This window comes from Dicentrarchus labrax, unplaced genomic scaffold, assembly GCF_905237075.1.
Source record: "Dicentrarchus labrax unplaced genomic scaffold, dlabrax2021, whole genome shotgun sequence".
Taxonomy (NCBI): domain Eukaryota; kingdom Metazoa; phylum Chordata; class Actinopteri; family Moronidae; genus Dicentrarchus; species Dicentrarchus labrax.
This window is the reverse complement of record NW_026136717.1, coordinates 359,941-381,929: the sequence shown is the minus strand read 5'-3', so window position 1 is coordinate 381,929 and position 21,989 is coordinate 359,941. Positions and strand designations below refer to the sequence as shown.

The 21,989-nt window shown below is 36.6% G+C and overlaps 3 protein-coding genes across 4 annotated transcripts in view; 2 read left to right on the top strand and 1 right to left on the bottom strand.

Moving 5' to 3' along the window:
* The window catches only part of LOC127349583 (uncharacterized), a 70,171-nt gene that overhangs the window by 16,168 nt on the left and 32,014 nt on the right, over positions 1-21,989 (top strand). The window lies entirely within an intron of this gene.
* On the bottom strand, positions 13,535-15,936 carry LOC127379604 (galactose-specific lectin nattectin-like). Its single transcript, XM_051429419.1, has 6 exons — positions 15,879-15,936; positions 15,410-15,460; positions 14,749-14,858; positions 14,499-14,633; positions 14,318-14,423; positions 13,535-13,878 (listed from the first exon to the last, which is right to left on the bottom strand). The coding sequence occupies exons 1-6, from the start codon at positions 15,931-15,933 to the stop codon at positions 13,811-13,813; spliced, it is 525 nt and encodes a 174-aa protein (XP_051285379.1). The 5' UTR covers positions 15,934-15,936; the 3' UTR covers positions 13,535-13,810.
* On the top strand, positions 19,153-21,750 carry LOC127379603 (ladderlectin-like). 2 transcript variants are annotated; one of them, XM_051429416.1, is made up of 7 exons: positions 19,153-19,297; positions 19,429-19,509; positions 19,590-19,625; positions 20,106-20,215; positions 20,298-20,432; positions 21,037-21,148; positions 21,401-21,750. In XM_051429416.1, exons 2-7 carry the CDS (start codon positions 19,455-19,457, stop codon positions 21,466-21,468), a joined length of 516 nt encoding a protein of 171 aa, XP_051285376.1. In that variant the 5' UTR covers positions 19,153-19,297; positions 19,429-19,454; the 3' UTR covers positions 21,469-21,750. The 2 variants fall into 2 exon arrangements, with proteins under 2 accessions (XP_051285376.1, XP_051285377.1); XM_051429417.1 differs by having other exon boundaries at positions 19,291-19,312.

The window sequence follows — 21,989 nt, the reverse complement described above, 5'->3', positions numbered from 1 at the left end:
AAAGTGATCAGAGGAACAAAGAAGATGAGACTAAACCTGTAAGGAACAACTCAGAGCAGCTGATGGAAGGAGGACAGACAGAAAATAATCTGCAGACAGAGGAAGAAGAAGAAGAAGAAGAAGAAGAAGAAGAAAAAGAGGAGAAAATACAGTCTGCAGACAATGAAACAGAAGAAAGAGAGACACTGAATGACAAAGAGAAGGAAAACCTTCTGAAAAAGCTAAAGGCAAAAGAAAGAGAAGTAGAAAAATTTGAAGAAAGAGTTTCTAAAAAAAGACACAGATAAAGGATAAGGAGGAGCAGATAAATGAATTCAAAGAGCAGCTGGAAGAGGTAGAGAGACAGAGAGAGCAGACTGAAAGGAAGCTACAGTCAGTGAACAGAGAGGAAGACCAGATGGACCCTGAAACACAGAAAGAAGCAGCAGAGGATGATGAAGCAGTCCTGAAAGATCTGGAGAGGAAGAAGGCACAACAGCTGAAGGAGTCAGTCAGTTTAAATCTTTGACCCTGAGTCCAGAAGAAGCAGAGAGTCAGAGTGATTCAGAGGACCTTTGATGAAGATGATAGGTAAAGTAGATTTTTGGTTTGAACATCAGCTCATATGACTGAAGCACCGATGGAATGAACAGGTTGGACAAAGTGATCTGATCTCAGGTCTGCTGATGGCTTTTCTCTGCCACACCAACCCACTCTCAAGGATATATCAATGCAAAATAGTATTTATTTTTATGACTTATTAATGAACTTTACTGTAAATATCTTTTGTATTTATTTTTTTTATTTATAGGTAACATAAAGGAACTACAACCTGAGTTTGATTGTAAAACCCTGTGTTGTAAAATGACAACTAAAAAACCTGCTGTATGACATACACGAATATACTCGCGCAATATCAAATATCTGCGCGTACGTGAAACACAAACTGAATAAAACATATAAAATCAATTTTTAAAAAATTATTATAAAATACTAAAACCATTAAAATCAACCAAAATATGTACGGCTGAGTTCACTGAGGCAGACTTCTTGTTCATGTCACCAGAACAGAAAAGTTGAATTAAAGGCATAAAACTTTGTTCATATCATATTTGACTCTACTGGACTGAATGTGATTGTCCAGAGACAAAAAAAACAATTTAGTATTTCAACTATAATATTTCTATTTTAAAGAAGTCTAATTTGAGTAATTGTGTTATCTCATTTTTGTTTTTATTTATTAACTAACAAAGTAAATATTATTTGTGTTACACTGGAAAATAACTGGTTAGTAAAATATGTCATATTTTGAAAGAGTTGTCTGGGGTCAGTTAGTTAAAATAGTGTAGAGTACGTGTGAATAGAGCCAGTGCTTAGTCTAACAGTGTTGTTGTTTATTTATAAAGTATTAGGTTATAAAAAGTTTCACACAACACAGGTAAACCTTCGTGGTAGCTACCTTAATAAATCGAACCCAAACACCCCATCATTCAAGTCCAAGGTGAGTTCCTTTAACTTAGGCATTTACTGAGTGTTGGGGTGCTACATATATTATTTAAATATGTACCATAATTTTCATTAAACCACAAAATATTCAGCACTTTCTGTAACTGTACAGTTTATATGAACTATGTTGTTTATATGCAGAGGTTTTTCATGAGGTCTGAAGGCATCAGGACTGAAACTGAACAGAGGAATATAAGCTTTAAGTTGAAATGATAAAAGAAGTGTACTGACCTGTCATATGAGCGCCATCTGCTGTGTTTATTGGGTACTGTCCTTATTGCAGAGGTCAACAAGTACAATACAACACTGAACTGGGAAACTTCTGGGACATTTTAAATAAAACATGGTTGTGAAAAAGACTTGTGTTCATTAGTTGTTGTTGGAGACATTGAATATGAACATTTAAAATAGCACAGTTACACAAACAGAGCATTGAGTTGTTTTGTCATATTTCTGTTTAAGAACTGAATATCAGCTCTTGTGTCTATTTTCTTATTTACATGCAGTTTCATACATAAACACATCACTTTACTCTGAGCTGTAATGTCTCACAGGCTTTGTCTTTTTCTCATTTACTTTATAATATTGTATCTTTATTGTTTCAGCCTGTATTACAATGACCATCTTTTACCATATCAGCTGCCCATCAGTTTTATATCTCTTATCCAAACACTGAAGAAAGATTGTATCACTTCATCGTGGGGTCTGTTAGAAATGGGTAAGGCTGAGATTTCCCATTGGTCCTGAATGCCCCACACATAACAGAGCTCAGGCATTAAGACCAGTTGCTTTTATAACACTATATTTCCACAGAGGACTCCCGTTACTTTAAGGCTGACAGGATGTGCCAGCAGAGGGGAAAGTGCTCCACCTAACAGCCGTGCTCAGATGAAGTGTGTGGGAGTGTTCTTCCTCCCAGCCAGTGTTGTGCTGTCAGAGAGAGGAATCGTTCCTAGATAGAAAAGTGTCTGGTCATGGTTGTGCAGAGAGAGGATTGAGGCATGATGAAGAAAACCTGAGTCTTGTGTTGGGAGAGGATGGGAGCTGCTCCTTCCTCAGGTACCTAGTTATTGTCTGCTCATCACACATTGTATAGCAATAATATGTGTTTAACCTCGGTGTAAATTAGAGTTAAATACAGCATAACTGTAAAATATGAATAGTGTGAGGGTTGCATGGAGACTTTAAGAGGTGGCAGAAATGTATGTGGATTTAATAACCAATAATCACATATAGCCAATCAATATTTGCTTGGGAAAGCCCCAAAATGAATTTTCTGTGGCATATTAGTAAAGCAATTGATAAAAATGTTTAAAGGTGGCGAAAAGGTGATATTTTATACCACTGCTGGACCTTTAAAACACACTATTAGAGGTTGTTATCACTCCTCAGAAAAGCCTCAAAGAAAATATGTGCATACATATACAAAGGAACATGTGACACTGAGTTTTTCATTTTCTTTTCTTTTGTTTCACTAAATTTTAACAAAATCTTCAATTCTGCTATTGAAAATGTTCCAGGCCTCCAGCATGAGTGACCAGTAAGCAGATATTGTGTAGCAGAGAGAGGAGACGTCGCTTGTGATCTCTCAGCAGGCTGTTGGAGGAGTGGAAGCATCATGTTGCCCTAGAGCGCCCCCCGGGGCGGACACTGCAAATGAGAAACTGCACCTTCAAACATACTACTCAATGTAATCAATGGGATCCCTAACAATACATTCATATTGGATCTTTCTCACAGGCTAATTTACAAAACAACTTTACAATTATGGCTCTACATTTGTAGGTGTCACATAAATGTGTAATTATATTCATGAAACCTCTTTGGTGTGTGTTGGGAAGCGTGTTTTCCAGACTTAAAAAGTTAGTTTGCATCAGAGCGCGAAAAAGTGGGTAAAAAGTCTACAACAGACAAACACACATTTCTTAAAATGTGTTCTCAGTGCTGCTGTCATAAATCATCATATGGGGACAGTTAGATTAAACTGGTTAAACTTTGCCCTTCTTACTTTGACCTAAAACGCTACCAATGTTCAGAGTGACTTTTTCAAATGTTGCAATTTCATCACATCACAATCTTTGTTAAAATATAATCTGAATGAACATTTCTTTCCATTTTACAGCTTTATTTCTGTTTCCAGTAATCCAGGATGCTGCATTCAGTGATGCTGTCCAATGATGTACCGTCCTTCAGAAACATTGTTTTAGTTTTCCATGAAGCTGTTATCTGTGTTCTTCTGCAGTCATTTGGAGGTAATTTACACACTAAACACTTAAAACAACCTCAGTACAGTCCAATGCAGCCCAATGAGGCCAGTTGGTGGTGATGTTAATGTGTGCTTGCTGTGTGGAACCAAAAACACAATCTAAAATATGTTATCTCTGGTGCTTGAAGAGAATTGCATTAGTGCATATATGTTGATCTGTTTGATTTTTTCTTTTTACTACTTAGATGAGGAATTTATATGTGCTGTTATTTGTTGTTGTTTTTTTGTTTTATTCAGTCCTCGCAGCAAACTCACAGTTGATTTGTCAACCAATCACAGCCCTGGCTGGTGATGATGTCATTCTACCATGTCACCTTGAACCTCCTATCAGTGTTTCTGATGAGACAGTGGAGTGGACCAGACCTGATTTAGACCCAAAGTACATCCACTTTCACCAGGATGGACGACTGATGTTTGACCATCAAAATCCATCTTATTATCTCCGCACGAGACTGTTTATGGATGGACTGATGACAGGAAACGTCTCCATGAAAATCTTCAAAGTGAAAGTTTCTGATACAGGAAGATACCAATGTGCCCTTCCCTCATTTCAGAAGGAAGCTTCCATCCAGCTCATTGTTGGTAAGTTAGACTGGGTTTTATAAAGGCAGAACATTGACTGAATTAACATATATTTTAATAAAATAATTAAAGGTAAGAAGTGATGTATTTTCTTTGATTTGGAATTCCCCCTTTCTTCGCATCAGGTGTCGTCTCCACTCCCATCATAGAGGATGTCTCCAATAAAAGTAGAAAAGTAGTTCTACAGTGTGAGTCTAAAGGCTGGTATCCAGAGCCTGAGGTGGTCTGGCTGGACGGTGAGGGAAACCTCCTCTCTGCTGGACCTACAGAGACAGTCAGAGGTCCTGATGACCTCTATACTGTCAGCAGCAGAGTGACTGTGGAGAAGAGACACAGCAACAACTTCACCTGTAGAGTCCAACAGAAGGACATCAACCAGACCAGAGAGACACACATCTATGTTCCAGGTTATAAAGAGCTCTAAATATATTAAACATATTGTCACTGTTTGGTTGGTCTGTGTAGCTGAATTAAATTTGTCTGTTCTGTGTTGTATCGTTTCAGCTGATTTCGTTGTGGGTCAGTCGTTCTTATATGTGATCTGTGGCACCATCCTAATCTTCATCGTCATCATTATTATTGGTGTTGCTGCCCTGTTGTACATCATTATCAGACTGAAAAATCACTGTAAGTCACATCTTCATTTCCCAATTTTTTGTCAAGTTACATTCAGAGTTTTAGTTGTTTATAGTTTATTGGCTGTAGTCATACGTAGCAATGAACACATTGCATTATATCACGATGTTCATTATTTGATATCAAAACATACTGTGAAATAATGAAGGCAAAATGTAAATCAGAATAGGAAATACAAAGTTTTAGCGAGGTGTTGCAGAGGTTTAGGCACTCTAGCACATACATAGGATGAACAAAGGGATTATATCTCATATAAACACAATTAAAACACTAAGGTAGTTTTAATTGATCTTAATGGAAAGTAAATGTTTCATGTTCTTCAGTAGTTCCCTCATTTTCACAAACTGTCTGTTCTATGGAAACAACTACATGCACTTTTAACAGATGTCTCTGCTGCCACACCAGTACAAAATGGAACTGAAGGTCGTTGGGGTGCGCAGTTTTTGGAACTGGAACCACACAGGAAGTTTTCCACAGGACCTGAACTCTCTCAAGACTGAGGCTGATGCCATTCTGGCCTGTGGCCTTTCTTGCCTTGATCTGAATGAATGTAAATTAATGATTAATCCTTCAATAAAAGCCTGATTGTATGCATGATCCATAATGATACTATATAATACACACACAATCAGTGCTGGGCTAGTTTCTTAAATCAAAGTAATGTGAATATTTAAGTAGAGGGTGACAACAAGAGTAATATATAATAGCTGACTGTAGGATGTTGCAATAGACCAATCAGAATCTAGTGTTATATGTGTGTTATAACATTTTAGGTGAGCAAATATATCTTTTACATCACAGATATAAAATGGCCTGCCAGATTGAGTGACAGGAGTCCTGTTCTGTGTGGGACAAATTTCATACGCTATGCAGATATAATGATAATATGAAAGTACCACAGAGAAAAATGAAATGCAGCCATATCAAAGATTGCAATATCTGTGGAAAATTGCAATAAAATTTCATTTAAGTCCTTCACATGCTAAAGGCCTGTAACCTGAATAGTGGCTGTGTGCTACTGAATCAACAAGCTAAGGGGCAGAAAAAAAGGGTTATTTTTTAAGTTAGAAATTTTAAAATTGACCTCACAGCATTGGTTATGTGTCCCACACTGTCCCACACAAACATACTCAGCACATACAAAACTATCTACAATCAAACCATAATCTTCACAGTCAGTATGGCACAGATAAGAGTGTATCAGCTTAACAACATTAACAGAACTGAACATGTAGCCTGTTTATGGTGAGGCACTAACATGTATGTTAAACTGTAGGACAGCAATCTTAGCGGTGTTGCTATGCCTATCAATTAATTCAGTATTTAACACTGACCTCTGATTATACTGCAACTATACTCATATTCATGAAGTGTAGGAAAAAGTCTTCACAGTTTCACAGGGCAAAAGAGTTTTGGTTAAAGAAAAGAGGAAGTCGGCTGTGGTACCTGCTGTCACGAGGTGAGTGTCACTCAACAGTTGTATCTGTTGTTCGTAAATGTTTGAAACATTGTCTCTATTGAGAATATAACCCACTACTGGCATCTTTGCTCTCTTTTACTCCTTTCTTCTCAACACATTTTCATCTCTTGTCCCTCTTCCTGTTCAACTGCTTTCTTCAGAGGTTTTCACATTTCATTCCGATTCTCTCCTTCATTCTTTTCACTTTTTCACTCTGGTGACACAAATGAACACGAAACACATGCAAGACAACAATCCCCCATGACAATGATGGTGTTGACCTATAATAGATGCCAATATTTCCCAGTAATAAAACTGGAACTGGCAGTCCATGAAGCCACACCCCCTGTAAGTTAATGACATCATTTTCTAGCTGTAGCCTATATCAAGTATAAGGACTTACTCAGTTCAACCATTTCATCTCAGATAGACAGCATTGGGCTCATGTCTGTGTTCTTCATACTGATGGTAGGATTTTATTCTTCTTTGTTAAACTTGTGAATTGTTGAGTTTGTGACTTTTTATGATGATAAACTTGATAAAAGCCACATTCTTTTAAAAGAGTGTGTGAATAGTGTGCACGTAAAAATGTATTCTGAATGACTAGAGTCTAAAATGTTTTACGTTTCACACAGTTGCAAACTTTGATTTCAGAATGTGAAGTGAAGCTAAAACAAGATTTTATTGTGACAACATTAATATTTTATTTAGATTTATCTGATTTCTTTAATGTATTTTATATTATATCAGTTTGTTTTTTTGTAATTTACAAAAAAAAAAGGTGAGATCAGTCTGGTGAAGAGAGCAGAGGAACTGAAACTGAAAATTTGTACCCCAGTATGTACCTTTTATGTATAGAACTTTCAACAAAAATTTTAAAGCAAAAATTGTAATAACATTTTATTATAGTTAATTTTCTGTGAAATTATTGATCCTGAGGAGATTGTACCTCAGACAGGAAGGAGGGTATGGGCGAGGTATATTTTGTGTTTGGCTTTTTGTTGGCTTTTGTCCACACATGCCTTCTTATTATATTTTTTATTGTGTCCTGTAGTCATTTGTCCTGGCAGGAAAGTTTGAAACGGATTCAGACAGCTTCTCTTAATGCTGCTTTCAACTAACACCAGCATTTCAACTGTGGTTTTGTCACAAGTGATGCAGCTGTTCAGTTTCACTACATCTTTTTACTCTGCATATTGTTCGGCTGACAAAACATCATGTGATGCTCTTAACATGTGATTTACTCTATTGCTAGTACATCATTAAGTGAATCATTTAAGAAAATACATTAAGTTAAATACATTTTATGAAAGGCTGTTGAAGTTCCTTTACTTAAAGTAAGTAAATGATTATTCTACAATATTATACTATTACTACTTTACTGTCATCACCATCACATCAAAAAGTCATATCTTAATCCAGAACTCAAATGCTTTTATGTAAGATAAGATAAAATAAGATGTACCTTTATTAATCCCCCATAGGAGAAATTCAATATATATATATATATGTATATATATATATATATATATATAGACTATAGTGACAAAAAAGAGTACAGTGTACATACAATCTTATCACAAATAATAATATTACAAAATATAATAGAAATCTAAAACTATAACTGACAAATATATACACTATATGCAATGGGCAAGTACAAAGGTGTGCAATTTAAATATATTTTAAGCAGCTTGACTAAAAAAACTTAACTGTACATGTGCAGAGAAAGTTATAATCCACAGCCTTTGCTGGTGATTTCTACAGTGATCTTCACAGGACTAATTCTAATAAAGCTTAATCTTTCTTTCCCATTGTCAGAAATCCAGGATGCTGCAGCACAGTGTTTTGCCTTTCTGTCTCACAGTTGTCGTCCTTCTCCTAGTGCAGTCATGTGAAGGTAATTTCTGAGCTGTCAGTTTAGTTTGAACTATGGCCTAATTGATCTGTGTCTTGGCTAATGATGAGTCAATATAAGAGTTTGTTGGAAATTGAGCTTCATTACTTTGTATCTCGTTTCTCTCTCTCTGACTTTTGTGGCTATGGTTAGACATAATGCCACATGATGACATAGTAAAATAAAGAAATAGAAAGAGAAACATGAAGACATCCCCATTTGAAACTAACAGCATTAAAACGACACACAGCTCTTCTCGGCTTGAATATGCAATAACGTCTACATTTAATGCAACATTTCTGAACAAAAGTTTAACAGTTTTAACACAGGCTTAAATTAATCATGAATAAATCAATCATTACTGTCTAACTGTAATTTGCTTTTTCTTAGGTTCCCTTTCAGCAAAGTCAAGGTTGATTGCAGATAAAGGCATCGTAGCCCTGGCTGGTGATGATGTCATTCTATCATGTTCCCTTGTACCTGCCAACAGTGCCAGCTCTCAGACAGTGGTGTGGACCAGACCGGATTTAGACCCAAAGTACATCCATGTTCAGAAAGATGGACAGCCGGTCTGTTCGTCACAAAATCTACTTTATTTTAACCGAACAGCTCTGTTTGAGGAAGAGCTGAAACATGGAAACGTCTCCCTGAAACTCTCCAGAGTGAAAATCTCTGATGGAGGAAAATACTTTTGCTTTGTTCAATCAGTAGTGTGGGCGGTTTCAATCAAACTCACTGTTGGTAAGTCCGCTGTGAGCTGTTTTTAAGACTAATATTATTATTATTCATATTTAAATACTTTATTAGTATCATATGTCTTACTATATGGCATAAACAGGATGATGAATTACACATTTCATCCAAAGGCAATGCAACTTTGTATTAAAAGTAAGGAGCCACGATGAAACATGAAGTCAGAGTAAAATCAACTCTGACTGGAAAAAAAAACAGGTATAGGTATAGTCATGATAACGGTACTATAGTCTTCTTCCTGCCTTTGCTGGTCCATCACTGTGTTTCTTGGCACATTGCAATGTGCAATCATTGTTTTGTCGTGTCACCAGATAAAGCAAACATAAAGCAAACAGAGACCTACTGATAAAAACATTGCTTTACAGCACTAAGAGGTTAAAAAAAACAACAACAAAAAACTCAATAGGTTGCATTTAAATTCCATGTAACAGTTTATGGTGATGATTGCAAATGTTTGATGAAATACATTCAACATGTTTGCAAGGGTTTAAAATATATTGGTGGAAAAAGTCTCTTCTGATATAGTTTAAAATGATCCAAAAAAGAGGATGCTCTTATTTTCTGAACATGATGGATACTCACTCACCCAGGCACACATACACTCATTCTCCATCCGATGATGTTGATATGCAGAGTAGGTATCCCCCATTATTCAATTTAACAGTGTAGTAGTTGTACCTAACTCTTACCACATTTTATCATTGTTGAGTGACCTTTGTGTGTGTGTGTCCAGTCAGCTATTAGTAGTTTCAATCAATATGCAAACATAAATGTAGTTGAACTTACCAGCAAGCCACCACTTAATACCTTTAACTACATAATTCAATACTCCAAAACGCTGTCTTTCTCTCTTCCCATCAGGTGCTGCTTCCACTCCCATCATAGAGGTTGTCTCCAGTAACAGTGAAAATGTAGTTCTACAGTGTGAGTCTAAAGGCTGGTATCCAGAGCCTGAGGTGGTCTGGCTGGACGGTGAGGGAAACCTCCTCTCTGCTGGACCTACAGAGACAGTCAGAGGTCCTGATGACCTCTATACTGTCAGCAGCAGAGTGACTGTGGAGAAGAGACACAGCAACAACTTCACCTGTAGAGTCCAACAGAAGGACATCAACCAGACCAGAGAGACACACATCTATGTTCCAGGTTATAAGGAGTTACATTATTGTCTCTTTGTTAGTTGTTGAGGTATTATGATTAAAAATGTCCTTCTGTTGTATCATTTCAGCACTGGTTCAGTCCTCTTCTTATTGGATTTGGATCATCCCTGGTGTTTTGTTATTGGTGCTATTGGTCATTACTATCTCACTGATAAAATGTAAGTCACATAATAATTTTCCTTTTCTTATTTCAAGTTACTCAGTGCTTTATTTGCCGTGGTGATACATTAACACTTAACTTCCAAAGGATCAATAGATCATATATGTTGATGAGTTAATATTAAATAATACTTGTAAAACAGTGTAAAACAGAATGGGATGTGTGGTACAGGCAGTACAAATGTGACACTACCACAAGTGTGAGCGGAAGAGTATATATTGGAATAAATTGTTGTTAGCATGTATAACCAAATTTGATTAGACTATTCAATGCAATTGTTAGTATTCTCACTGCAGTGCGGGAAAAACTACACGAACACAACAAATTTGAACAGATCTCTTTTTCTGTTGGCACACAGGCGTCAGGAGAAACCGGGAAGATGAAAGGCAGAGAATAATTCAACCACCAATGCTGATGCATTTACTGCAGCAGGGGCGATAGAAATATAAAGGCACCAGCAACCAGTTGTTGAAAAACCAGGGTTGACAAGGATGCAAGGGTGACACCCAAAACATTTCTGTATGTTTATGAATGGACTTGTGACTTGTGAACAACGCTCCATGTCCCAACCAAATATTCCTCCAGCCATGAGTCCTAAGAAAAGCAACCCAATGCTCTGGGCACTCTGCTTACAGAGCAGAGTATTTGACCCAGCAGGCAGGCTGTGGGACATATTGGGAATTCAACATTAAACATTTCTGACATGAGGGATATCGCTTTCGTCCATAGTGTTTTGACAGCTGGACAATCCTAAAGTTGATGGAGTAATGTGCCTTGTTAACCACAATTATGCCAAGATGAACCTTGGTGCTTGTCATCCATCTTTGATATTCTAACAATGGTGATACATGCTCTATTCAGAATCTTGTATTGTATAATCCTATATCTCACGCATTTAGATGAGCTCAGAGCTGACTTTCAAATTACATTCCACGGGGAGATGGTTAAGGAAATGTTGAGATCATGCTACTGAGCTGAACAGACATTGACACTGAACATTTTTGAGTTAATTTTTTTACACAATTTTATTGCTGAAGATCTGACCAGCTGTTAGAATACTAGGAGACTGCCACACTTTGTCACTTAAAGTGCGTCCTCCCTCTGATAAGGCCATATGGGGCAAGATCGGAGAGCAAAGCTTGCCATGTTAAGTCTCCTATGGAGCTGACTAGCAATAGAGCATGAAAAACTATGGAAATATCCAATAAGGGTGGGGGTCTTGGACTATACCATAGTGATGCCAAGGATATGTTTCCTATTACCAGATATAGTTGACTTTTCCAACCACTCCCAGCTACCTACCGGAAAGTCAGATTTGTAAACCCAAAACAGTGGATATTTTTCATATATGTGAGATAATACTAAAATATTATTGATTGCTATCTGATTGAGTTAAATTCCAGTGCTCATTAACACTGCATTGAGTTATTAAAGCTGCAGCAGGAAAAACCTACTAAGCCTCAACCCTCTAGGGCTTTCTCTCCATGGCATGAGCCTCGTCAAGACTCTGGTCCCTCACGCTGAGACTTGTCTCCTTGACTCTTCTGTGAGAGTATCTCTCTTGCTTTCATTTTTTAAATTAGTATTTTTTAATCATGACCTTGTTTTGCTGATATTGTATGGACCAATGTAAAGTGTCTTTACATTTTGTAAATGTATCATTGACAAGAATATATATATTCATAATGGATGACATTCTATTGAATGAACAAATAAAACACAGGCATTAAAAAACGAATTAATTTTTTATATCAGTAGGCACAGTAAAATCAATTTATTGTTGGAATTGGTTTTCATCACATATTTCTAAACACAGACACAAATAAAGCAGGACATTGGAAAATGACTGCTGAAACATTTATGGCAGTACATTTAAAAGCTTGTGTTTTTACAGTGTCATCACACAGACTGGTCAGATGATTAGTTCACTACATCGATACTGATTGAAAATGTCAGCTGCTGATGATCACATATTCTTGACACACACGAACATAATGCATCAATCCAAAATCCCCACTCTGGAAAAAAATACACCCCAGAATACATCACATGCAGTGGCATCAGGAGTAACAGTGGTTTATTAAACCCAATGTCAGCATTCAACATAATATTCTTGTGGTTTCACACTTCTTGGTTTGGTCTTGTTCAGACATAATAGGCCTCATGCAGACACATTCCTCATTTCAACTTTATGACCTGGCCACCTGTTCAGGAGTATGTGTGCGTTCACGAGCAATCTTTAGCATAATCAACTATTGCTAACTCAATGTATTGCTATATGTGTGACTATAATCTCCCTCATTAGTAAAAAACACATTAAGTCCTGCTGACATCTGAGTCTCCCGGTGAAAACAAAACAAATTTAGCAGTGTCAGGGGTAGGGAACATGTATAGATTAATAATATAACTGTCAAGGTCATGACTGGTCAAATCAGGAGGACAGTCATGGAAATGGACTGTATAATCAGTTACATTACACTATCAGCTGTTATAAGAGATGATGTTCACCTGGACAGCGACCTGCATAGAAGCCCTTCGCCAGCTGTCAGAGTGTGCCGCAGTGTGGTCACCGGAGGTTGGTCAATGCACTGGGTTTTTTTTTTCACAGATTTTGGACACGGCATAAGTTAAGTGACCACACTGAAATTTTCATGTAAACTAAATCCTAGTTGTCATACGATGCTTACTTCCTGTTCCCAGTAGGTGGCGTCGTGACTTTGACTGTATATTGGACTGTTCTCATACAATTGGGGCAGATTTGACCATGTATACACACAACTTCCTGTGTTATGGCGAAACATCAAACTTGCTATATGTACGATTCAGAAGCATATATTTATTTATTAATCACAATAAATGAATGGGTTGTAATGTAACTTAAAATAATGAGATCTTCCCCAACTTTATTGGTTGCCTGTGCACTGATATATGTGCTTCTGTGTAGGAATGTGGGTTGTATGTGACATTCATGCACAGATCACAGTCACTTCCTTGGAGTAAAATAATAAATACATTTGTGCTAAAATCATTCCTTTTATAAGTTTTCATGCAATGAAATATCATTCAGTGTTATAGTCAGAGCCCTTTGAGATGCAATATATTTAACCACACTGTAATAAAATATTTATGACAGACCAACTTGTTCCAATGCCTTTTATTGTTGCATAAAGAAATATCAGTTCACTCTGCAGAATATATGTAAGGTTGTGCTTAAAGCATTCTTTTCATAACACAATCTGCTCTCATTAAAGACACAAGAGACAGTCCAGCTCCAGTTTATGTTGCTTGTCGCTTCGTTCCTTAAACAGTGTTACAGCGTTAAAGCTATGAAAGTAAATAAAGAAACATCAGCTCGATGTGAGACTGATGGTACAAAGACAGATGTCTTCGTGGCTCTGTGTCAGCACAGGAATCCTCAGATTTTTTTGGCACAGACAAATGGTCTTTTATAGGAGCACTGACAGTCATCCCAGCACTTTTGACCTGGAAATCCGTAAAAAAAGTAAAAAAAAGGGAGTCAATGGACACAAAACCTCATTCTCATGTGTCCACTTTATCTTGACGGATATAGTTAGGTGAAACAACATAGTGGACCGATAATCAGATATGAATCACAAATACACCAGTACTTCCTAAAAATCATCAGGGTTTGTGGGACTGACACATAGTTTATCCAATGTTTGACACTGAAAGTTCATTCAGTCTCACCACACAATCCTGTAGTAGCAGTTGATCTTAATCTTCCTCACTAGATGGAGTTTGCAGAGTTATCAAAGAAATGTTGGTGTTTAAATTTCCTGAATGACATCCTTAAGTTGTTCTTACGTACAGTAGTCAGAAAAATCGAAATTTGAACACCTACAATTCCATGACAACTGTCTATACATAATGCTCTCCATGCAAACAGTATGTTGTGATTTACCTCCATAATTCATTTGCAAACAGTGCTGCTTGCCTCCCCAGTTATCAAACCCTCCGCAGTGCCGATAGTTGAAAGATGAACCATCACTCCACAACCAAACACCCTCCTAGACGACACATCAAAATATTCAATCAATGAACTAATTTAAGAACTGGCAGACCTTGTGTAATGATAAATGTACCTCTTGTGCATCAGATCCTCCAATCCATGTTTCTCGATATGCATGAGTGATTGACACTATCATCCTTTGGAGTTCATGATACTCCTCAGCGCTGTGCACTGAGGCAAGGTTTGCCCCCATGGACTGACAGTTTTTCTACAGATACCAAAGAAAGCAGATGACCAGTGAGAGAGGAGACACTAAATCAGGAAATAAAACAATAAGAACTTGTGTAGAAGCATTCTGCGCTGAATCTAATCACCCTGATTACCTCAGCTCTAGCCCAAGTCATGGCAGTTGGAATATAGTGGAAACAGCTGCCTTTGTAACCAGTCCAACCACTGGGACAGGAAGTGAGCCTTTGGACCACGGGGCTCTTTCCTGAAGATACATTTTACAAAAAAGGGGCATATTTCTGGGATTCATCAGTGTGCTAACATACTCATAATGAAAATGCTAACATGTTGGTGTTCGGCAGAATATGTCTATCATTGTCACCATCTTACTTTGGTTTGTTAGCATGCTGACATTTTCTAGCTAGCACTGAACCCAAGTACAGCTGAGACTGATGGAAGTCATGGACAAAGTATTGGACAAATTTAAAATCATAAAAGTAGAAAGAAAGTTATGATTTCTGTGCCATTTATGGAAGATCTACTTGTCCAACTTTTAGGTCCGTGTCATGCCGGTCCATGCACAAATTATTTTTCACTTTTGTTAACACTGCGTGATCGGTCAATTGTAAACCCTGTGTCTATTGTAAAATAAGCAGGAATTGTTGCACATGCACAAACAAATCGTGTTTAAAGTGAATAGTGACCCTGACTTAACATACTCAAACATCTCCATAGAAACCATGGTGGACCTTGGTGGAGGTTTGCACTCTCTGTGTACCCTCTTTTAAAAATCTAAGACTAAAACAATGAACTCACCCTCTTGAATTACAGGTGCAATCACATTTCCAGCCTCTGCTTCTGGACGAGCTGGACAGTTTGAAACACATTTTTATAGCCGTTTGTTAGTGACACATTTGCTGTTGTTCAAATGAATTCCTATAATTACCAGACAAAAACAATGATATTGGACAATTCTGCAAAACAGATTCTGTTTCTTTCTTTAATATCTGAACGTGGAAACTGCGGTGTGATTAATAATGAGCTTAATGATAAACTCAAGTAAGAACCTTTCAAAACAAGGTTAAAAAGGGCATTACAAAATCACACAGTGAACAAGTAAGGTCCAAGAGCAAATTATAATACAATGACAACCAAAAAGACAAACAAAAAACAGCGAGTTAAGAGACAGTAAATAAAAGACAGGTTAGGGAGAGATCCTGGTTATGACGGTTATTAATATAAGGTAATAAAAAGTATTTTCACAGACCACACCATTAATACTCACCAGCAGCTTCACTCAGCGCCATCATGGAACAAACTAGCACGGTCACAGCCAGCATCTTCAAGGCAGAGATGATGCAGATGTTGAAGATGATTACCTTTAATAAAAAGACACAGACATTTTTTAATATCACTACTGAACAGAATTTAAATGGAAAGAGATGAGCCTGAGAGGCTCCAGTCAATTAGAGGAAGATGAGAAAATAGCATACATACAAAACCTACAGGAGGATTTTCTTCTTCTCTTCTTCTTTTTCACTAGTCTGAAAGTCCAGCTCTTATATAGAGTGAGTTAAACAAATACTTTGTTTTAAACAAATACATGAACCCTTTCCAAGTTATTGGTGAATTATAAAACATATGGCTAGCCCTCTATAAAAGCTTATCAAATTATGGTCGGTACATCAAATTGCACAATTTAATGTTTGCTTTAAAGGTGTATCCCTCTTGGCAGCAAAAGAGTGAAGGATGTCAGCCTGCCACCTGTTAGTCTGAAAGGACCAGACAGTAATGAGGATTGATGGATGGATGGAGTAGCCAAAACATATTAGATATTAAATGATTACATTCAGCTTAATTTGAAAGATTTTTCTGACAGTGTTTTTTGCATTTGCAAGAGAAAATGAATTCTATATTAAAATTATATAACAGAAGAATTAAGCATTCTGAACTGTATCTTATGCAGTGGATAAGTCAGTCCCCAACAGGGTCTCATTCATATGTTCTCCAGGTCCTATGTTCCCTAGCTCTAAATTCACTTAATATAACACATGACACACTTTACACAATAGTGTTTTAAGCTGCAGGTGGGTCATATATTTATATATATTTTATCGAGCCAGGTTGACATACATAGAACATTTACCCTACAGGTAAAAAACAGAGGACTACTATATAAAACCATTTGAAAGGTCTCCTTAAAGATTCATATAAGGAGGGCACTGATCTGGGGAACATACAACCCTGGGAACATAGACTGTCAGCTAGCTCTACATTACAGGTATTAAAGCAAAACAACAAGAGTTTGATTATTCTGGAGTGTAGTAGTAGTAATGTAGTGATTCTTGGACATACCACTACACTGTGGTGTTATGGTGTCAATGATGTCCATCTATTATTAACAACTCTGTTGACTTGTAGCTTTTTGGATGTGTTCTCTAGTTTTACAGCTCTGTTAACATTTACAGAGAAGGGTTGGGTTTATTAATAGGAATCATATGATAACAGGCCAGGTGGGTAATTCTTTCAATCTTTTTTTACTTATGGTACGATTTACTGAGCATGAACAGACATGATACATTTATGACAGACCAGCTTTTTCCAATGCTTAAGCCTTTTATTGTTCCATAGAGAAAAATCAGTTCATTCTGCAGAATATATGTAATATTGTGCTTAAAGCATTCTTTACATAAAACATTCATGTATGAAAAAGGTCAGCAGAGGGCACTCTGAGCTTAGCTATGTCAGTGTGAGTCGCTTTCTCAAGACACAGCCCAGTTCACAGCTGGACGAGAGAGCAAAACCGATGATATGAACAGTGTTAAATATGTTTTGCACAAACTTGCAGAAAGATCCTCTCCTGTTCTTTCTAGTGCCTCAAAAAAACCTGAGACTCAAGCCCATCAAATGCAGTTTAAGAAAACATTTTCTGCCATCTTGCCATCGAGTCAGTGTGTGCACATTATACAAAGCTTTGAATTCTTTGTTTCAACATCTTTTTAACAAAACACAGTGCCACTGTACGCTGACGACAATGAGCTGTACTCATTCTCAGATTACAAGTGTATTCTATCCATGGCTTAAGCAGAGAACTGATGCCTTTGTTTAATTCAGACTAAATTATTCTCATATTTTGTTGTCTGGTCTGACGTATACTCATAAAAGTCTTAACTAAAACAGGAAATCCTGATCATATTATACCACTCTTAGCTTCACTTCAACGTCTCCCTATTCATGTCAGATCAGTTCAGTACTTCTTCCATTCTTCTTTCTGTAGGTTTCAGATATGGACATTGAGTATGGGATTGGTCTCTGTACAGGTGTGATGGTACAAAGCCAGAAAAGCATTGTAAAAGGAATATGCTGTTAATGTTGTGAACACAACTTGTAGACATACTCATGACTATCAATTAACCAACGACCTTTGCATTTCAGTGTCCCACACCATTTTGAGGAAGTATAAACTAGAAGCTGAGGAAGTATTTCATCAGCATTATCGTTTATCTCTTCCACAAACCTAAATACAGAAACGTCTTCTGTGAGAAACTTTTGGTCTCTGAATATACTCATGGGTATCAATTAACCAGTAATGTTAATATCTAGTAGAGTATCTTAGTAAATTAACCAGTAAAACAATTTAGCAAATGAATTCAGAACAGAAGCTATGTTATCTCTGCTCCATGAGATATGCTTAGTCACCGTGTGAAGAAGGTTTTGCATATTGCAAGTCATCCTTGAAGGCCTTCTGTTCCTTGGTTTTATGCTGAACAATAGAGTATAAAAAAACTATGAAGAGCCTTTCTAAACACAGTTAGTGAACTAGTTTGTGAATGGGATTTTTTTAAATTATAACAAAAACCACCATCAACAGCTGAGTATTTTATTTTAGATATTGGGCTCCACTGCAGCACATATGCAGTCAGTTTGCCTTTTACAAGGATGCACGTTTTCTTTATTTGTGTTTCTTGTTTGTTTTTCTCTCTCTCCCATTTTACCTTTATTTCCGGAGTTTCACGGTTTATTTCCTTTCTCTTCTCGACTGCTAGTGTCTAAAAAAGTCTATAAAAAATTATCTTTGAAAGAATTTTTTTAATTTCTGACCATACATGTGTGCATTTTTAAGCCAGCCTAATTTTAAGAAAGACTAAAATAGGAAAATAAAATGAAACATACATGGCGGGGCTGAAGCAATATGATTAAATCAATATTGTGAAATAATCTGACTCATACAGCCATGACTCTCTTACATGACATGGTTGAAATATACCTTGTCCTCCTTGTTCCACTACAGGTTAAAAAAGGGTTGACTGACAGAATATCTCAATAGTTAAACAATCACAGTGTTAAAGAGATTAAAATAATCTGTCAGGCAGCTGAAGGGAAATAGAAAGGCTCACAGTTGAGTTTTTATAAGCAATGATGGTCTATAACAAGAAAGGATTACTTTTTCACGATTATTACAAATAATATCGAAACTGTAGAATAATTAAATTCACTAGTGAACTAAAACTCCTACAGCTTGCCAGTATAGTTTGACCTAGTATGTCTTCACTGAGCATAAGTGTGACAATGTTGTTTCTGAGCAGGTTAGTTCTTAGTTCTTAGTTCCCTGTTTTTTTAGAGATGACAACATAAGTAGCTGTATATAAGAGCTGGTGTCTCTTCTATTCAGTGCTTCCACGCTGAAGTGAAGGCGAGACAAAGGTAATTCTACAGCAGGTTTGCAACAAACTCTCCTGTCATCTCCTGACTTTCCTTTACTGGACTGACAGTCAGTACGGGTCGTCTGTTCCTTACAGAAGTATCAGTAACATTTCTGTCTCTCTGTATTAAAGGTAATCATCATCTCATCCATTCCACCATGAAGATTCTGACTGTGTCTGCACTTGTTTGTGCTGTGATGGCTCTGACTGCTGGTGAGTATTATACATATTAAGTGTTACAGATTAAGATATTGTACAGTCCAGTTCAATAACTGCACTGTCAAACTTTCCAGCTCTTCCAGAGGCATCACCAGAGAGTGATCAAACAGGTCAGTGTACGTTATGATGCTCTGCTGTGATAACTACGCCTACAAGCTGTGTAAATTTCAAGTTTTTCCCTTTAAAAAAACACATTTTTGTCATTTTTCAAATGCTAATGTATATATGCTATATTGTGTTTTTCTATGTTTTTTGTCCTATATAATGTGGTGTTGTGTTGTTACTTGCATTATGTCATGTTTTAAATCGTGTTATGAGTAATATTATGCATTTTATGTTAAATAGTCTTATATTGTTTAATGTTATGTTATATTTTCTTGTGTTATTTTCAATAATTCTATGTTACGGTCAATCATGCTATGAATTAAATTTCATGCTTAAATGTTGAAATGTTGTTATATTAAGTTATATCATCTTTCAGTAATCATACCATCAAAATTAAGTGATTTAATATAGTAATATAATAATTACATATATAGAGACTTTAATTAGAGACTCCACATTAACCACCAAACTCTATTTGTTCTCAGCCAAGAGTCACCTGGTCAAGAGGTCAACATCCTGTACCGGTAGATGGTCTGAGTTCAACGGTCGCTGTTTCCACTACGTTCCAAGACCCATGACTTGGGCCAAAGCTGAGGTAATGAGTCAGTGCAGGATGCCGCTACAGTACGTTTATTCTGTCTGCATATACATGGACATTTGGTTTATTTCCTCTGTAGAAAAACTGCCTGTCCATGGGAGGAAACCTTGCATCCGTTCACACCGAACTGGAGTACCATGAGATTCAGCGGCTGATAATGAGCGCCAGTTATGAGTATAAAATAACATGGATCGGAGGCTCTGACGCACAAGAGGTATTTTATTCATCAGTGCACAACTTGCAATTATTCCACAAATAACAAATACAATATTTAGTTCTTAAATATCATAGTATACTATATTCACTTTATACTGTATTATACAATATTGCTCTACTAAACTACAATTTTACTGCCTTTTACCTTATATTGCATTTTATATTCCATACATTATGTTAATGTGATAATGTTTTATTGTTATGTACATTTATAACGTAGACCATATTTTCTTTAAATATTAATACAAACACCACCAAGTATGATTACTTTGAATATGTATTATTCTGATGTGCAATGTTATAGGAGATGATGGTATCATATTAGTCTTACATACTTTGCTGACTTTATTGCTACTAATAACATCAGTATGTTGCTTCAGATCAGACTCTTTAGACTGGTCCTGTGTAGAGGTTGCCTTGTCATTTTGACCTTAACTGTTTTAGTATAATTTTTGTTTTTATTTCTATTCTTACTTTTGATTTATATACACACAATTATAATTTACTTTTACTTTTCTCTATTTCCTTTACTTAACTCCTATCATAGGTTACTTCAATTCTATATATATATATATCATATTCAAATCTGTTCTGTCTCCTAGGAGAAGCAGTGGTTCTGGAGCGATGGTACACCCTTCAACTACGTGAACTGGTGTCCTGGAGAGCCTAATAACCTGGGCGGCAGGCAGAGTTGCTTGCAAATTAATCATGGAGGTAAAATGCCGTAGGGCTTAAAGAGAAGAATTCAATTATGAAATGATGAATATCGGAGGGAGAGCGCAATATGACAGACTCTCTCACTTCTCTATAGGAAAAAAAGCCATTTCTGAATCAGATAATCTGTATCTTATTATCAGTGACCACTGAGTGGTCTCACCTGACCATCCGTCAAGATAAACTGGAAACATCAACTTGAGGTTATGGTTTGTGTTGCATTGACTGATTCCTATCATTTTGTACTTGCAGACCAGAAGTGCTGGGATGACTGTCAGTGCTCCTATAAAAGACCGTTTGTCTGTGCCAAGAAAATCTGAGGCTTCCTGTGCTGACACAGAGGCACGAAGGCATCTGTCTTTGTACCATCAGTCTCACACCGAGCTGACGTTTCTTTATCTACTTTCATAGCTTTATCGCTGTAATGCTGTTTAAGGAACGAAACGACAAGCAACATAAACTGGAGCTGGACTGTCTCTTGTGTCTTTAATAAGAGCAGATTGAATGTGTTATGAAAAGAATGCTTTAAGCACAACCTAACCTATATTCTGCAGAGTGAGCTGATATTTCTGTATCTTTAACAATAAAAGGCATTGGAACAAGTTGGTCTGTCATATATGTTATATTACAGTGTGGGTATATAGCACTGAATAATATTATATGTTATATAATAATAATAATAATAATAATAATAATAATAATAATAATTACTAGTTTTTGGGTAATTAAAGGAATTTCTCTCCCACAAAATAATTTGTTACTCACATCTAAGTTCAAAATACTAGTAATATAGTTTATTTTATAATATTTTATTTATTAAAAGTATAAATAATTAAACAAT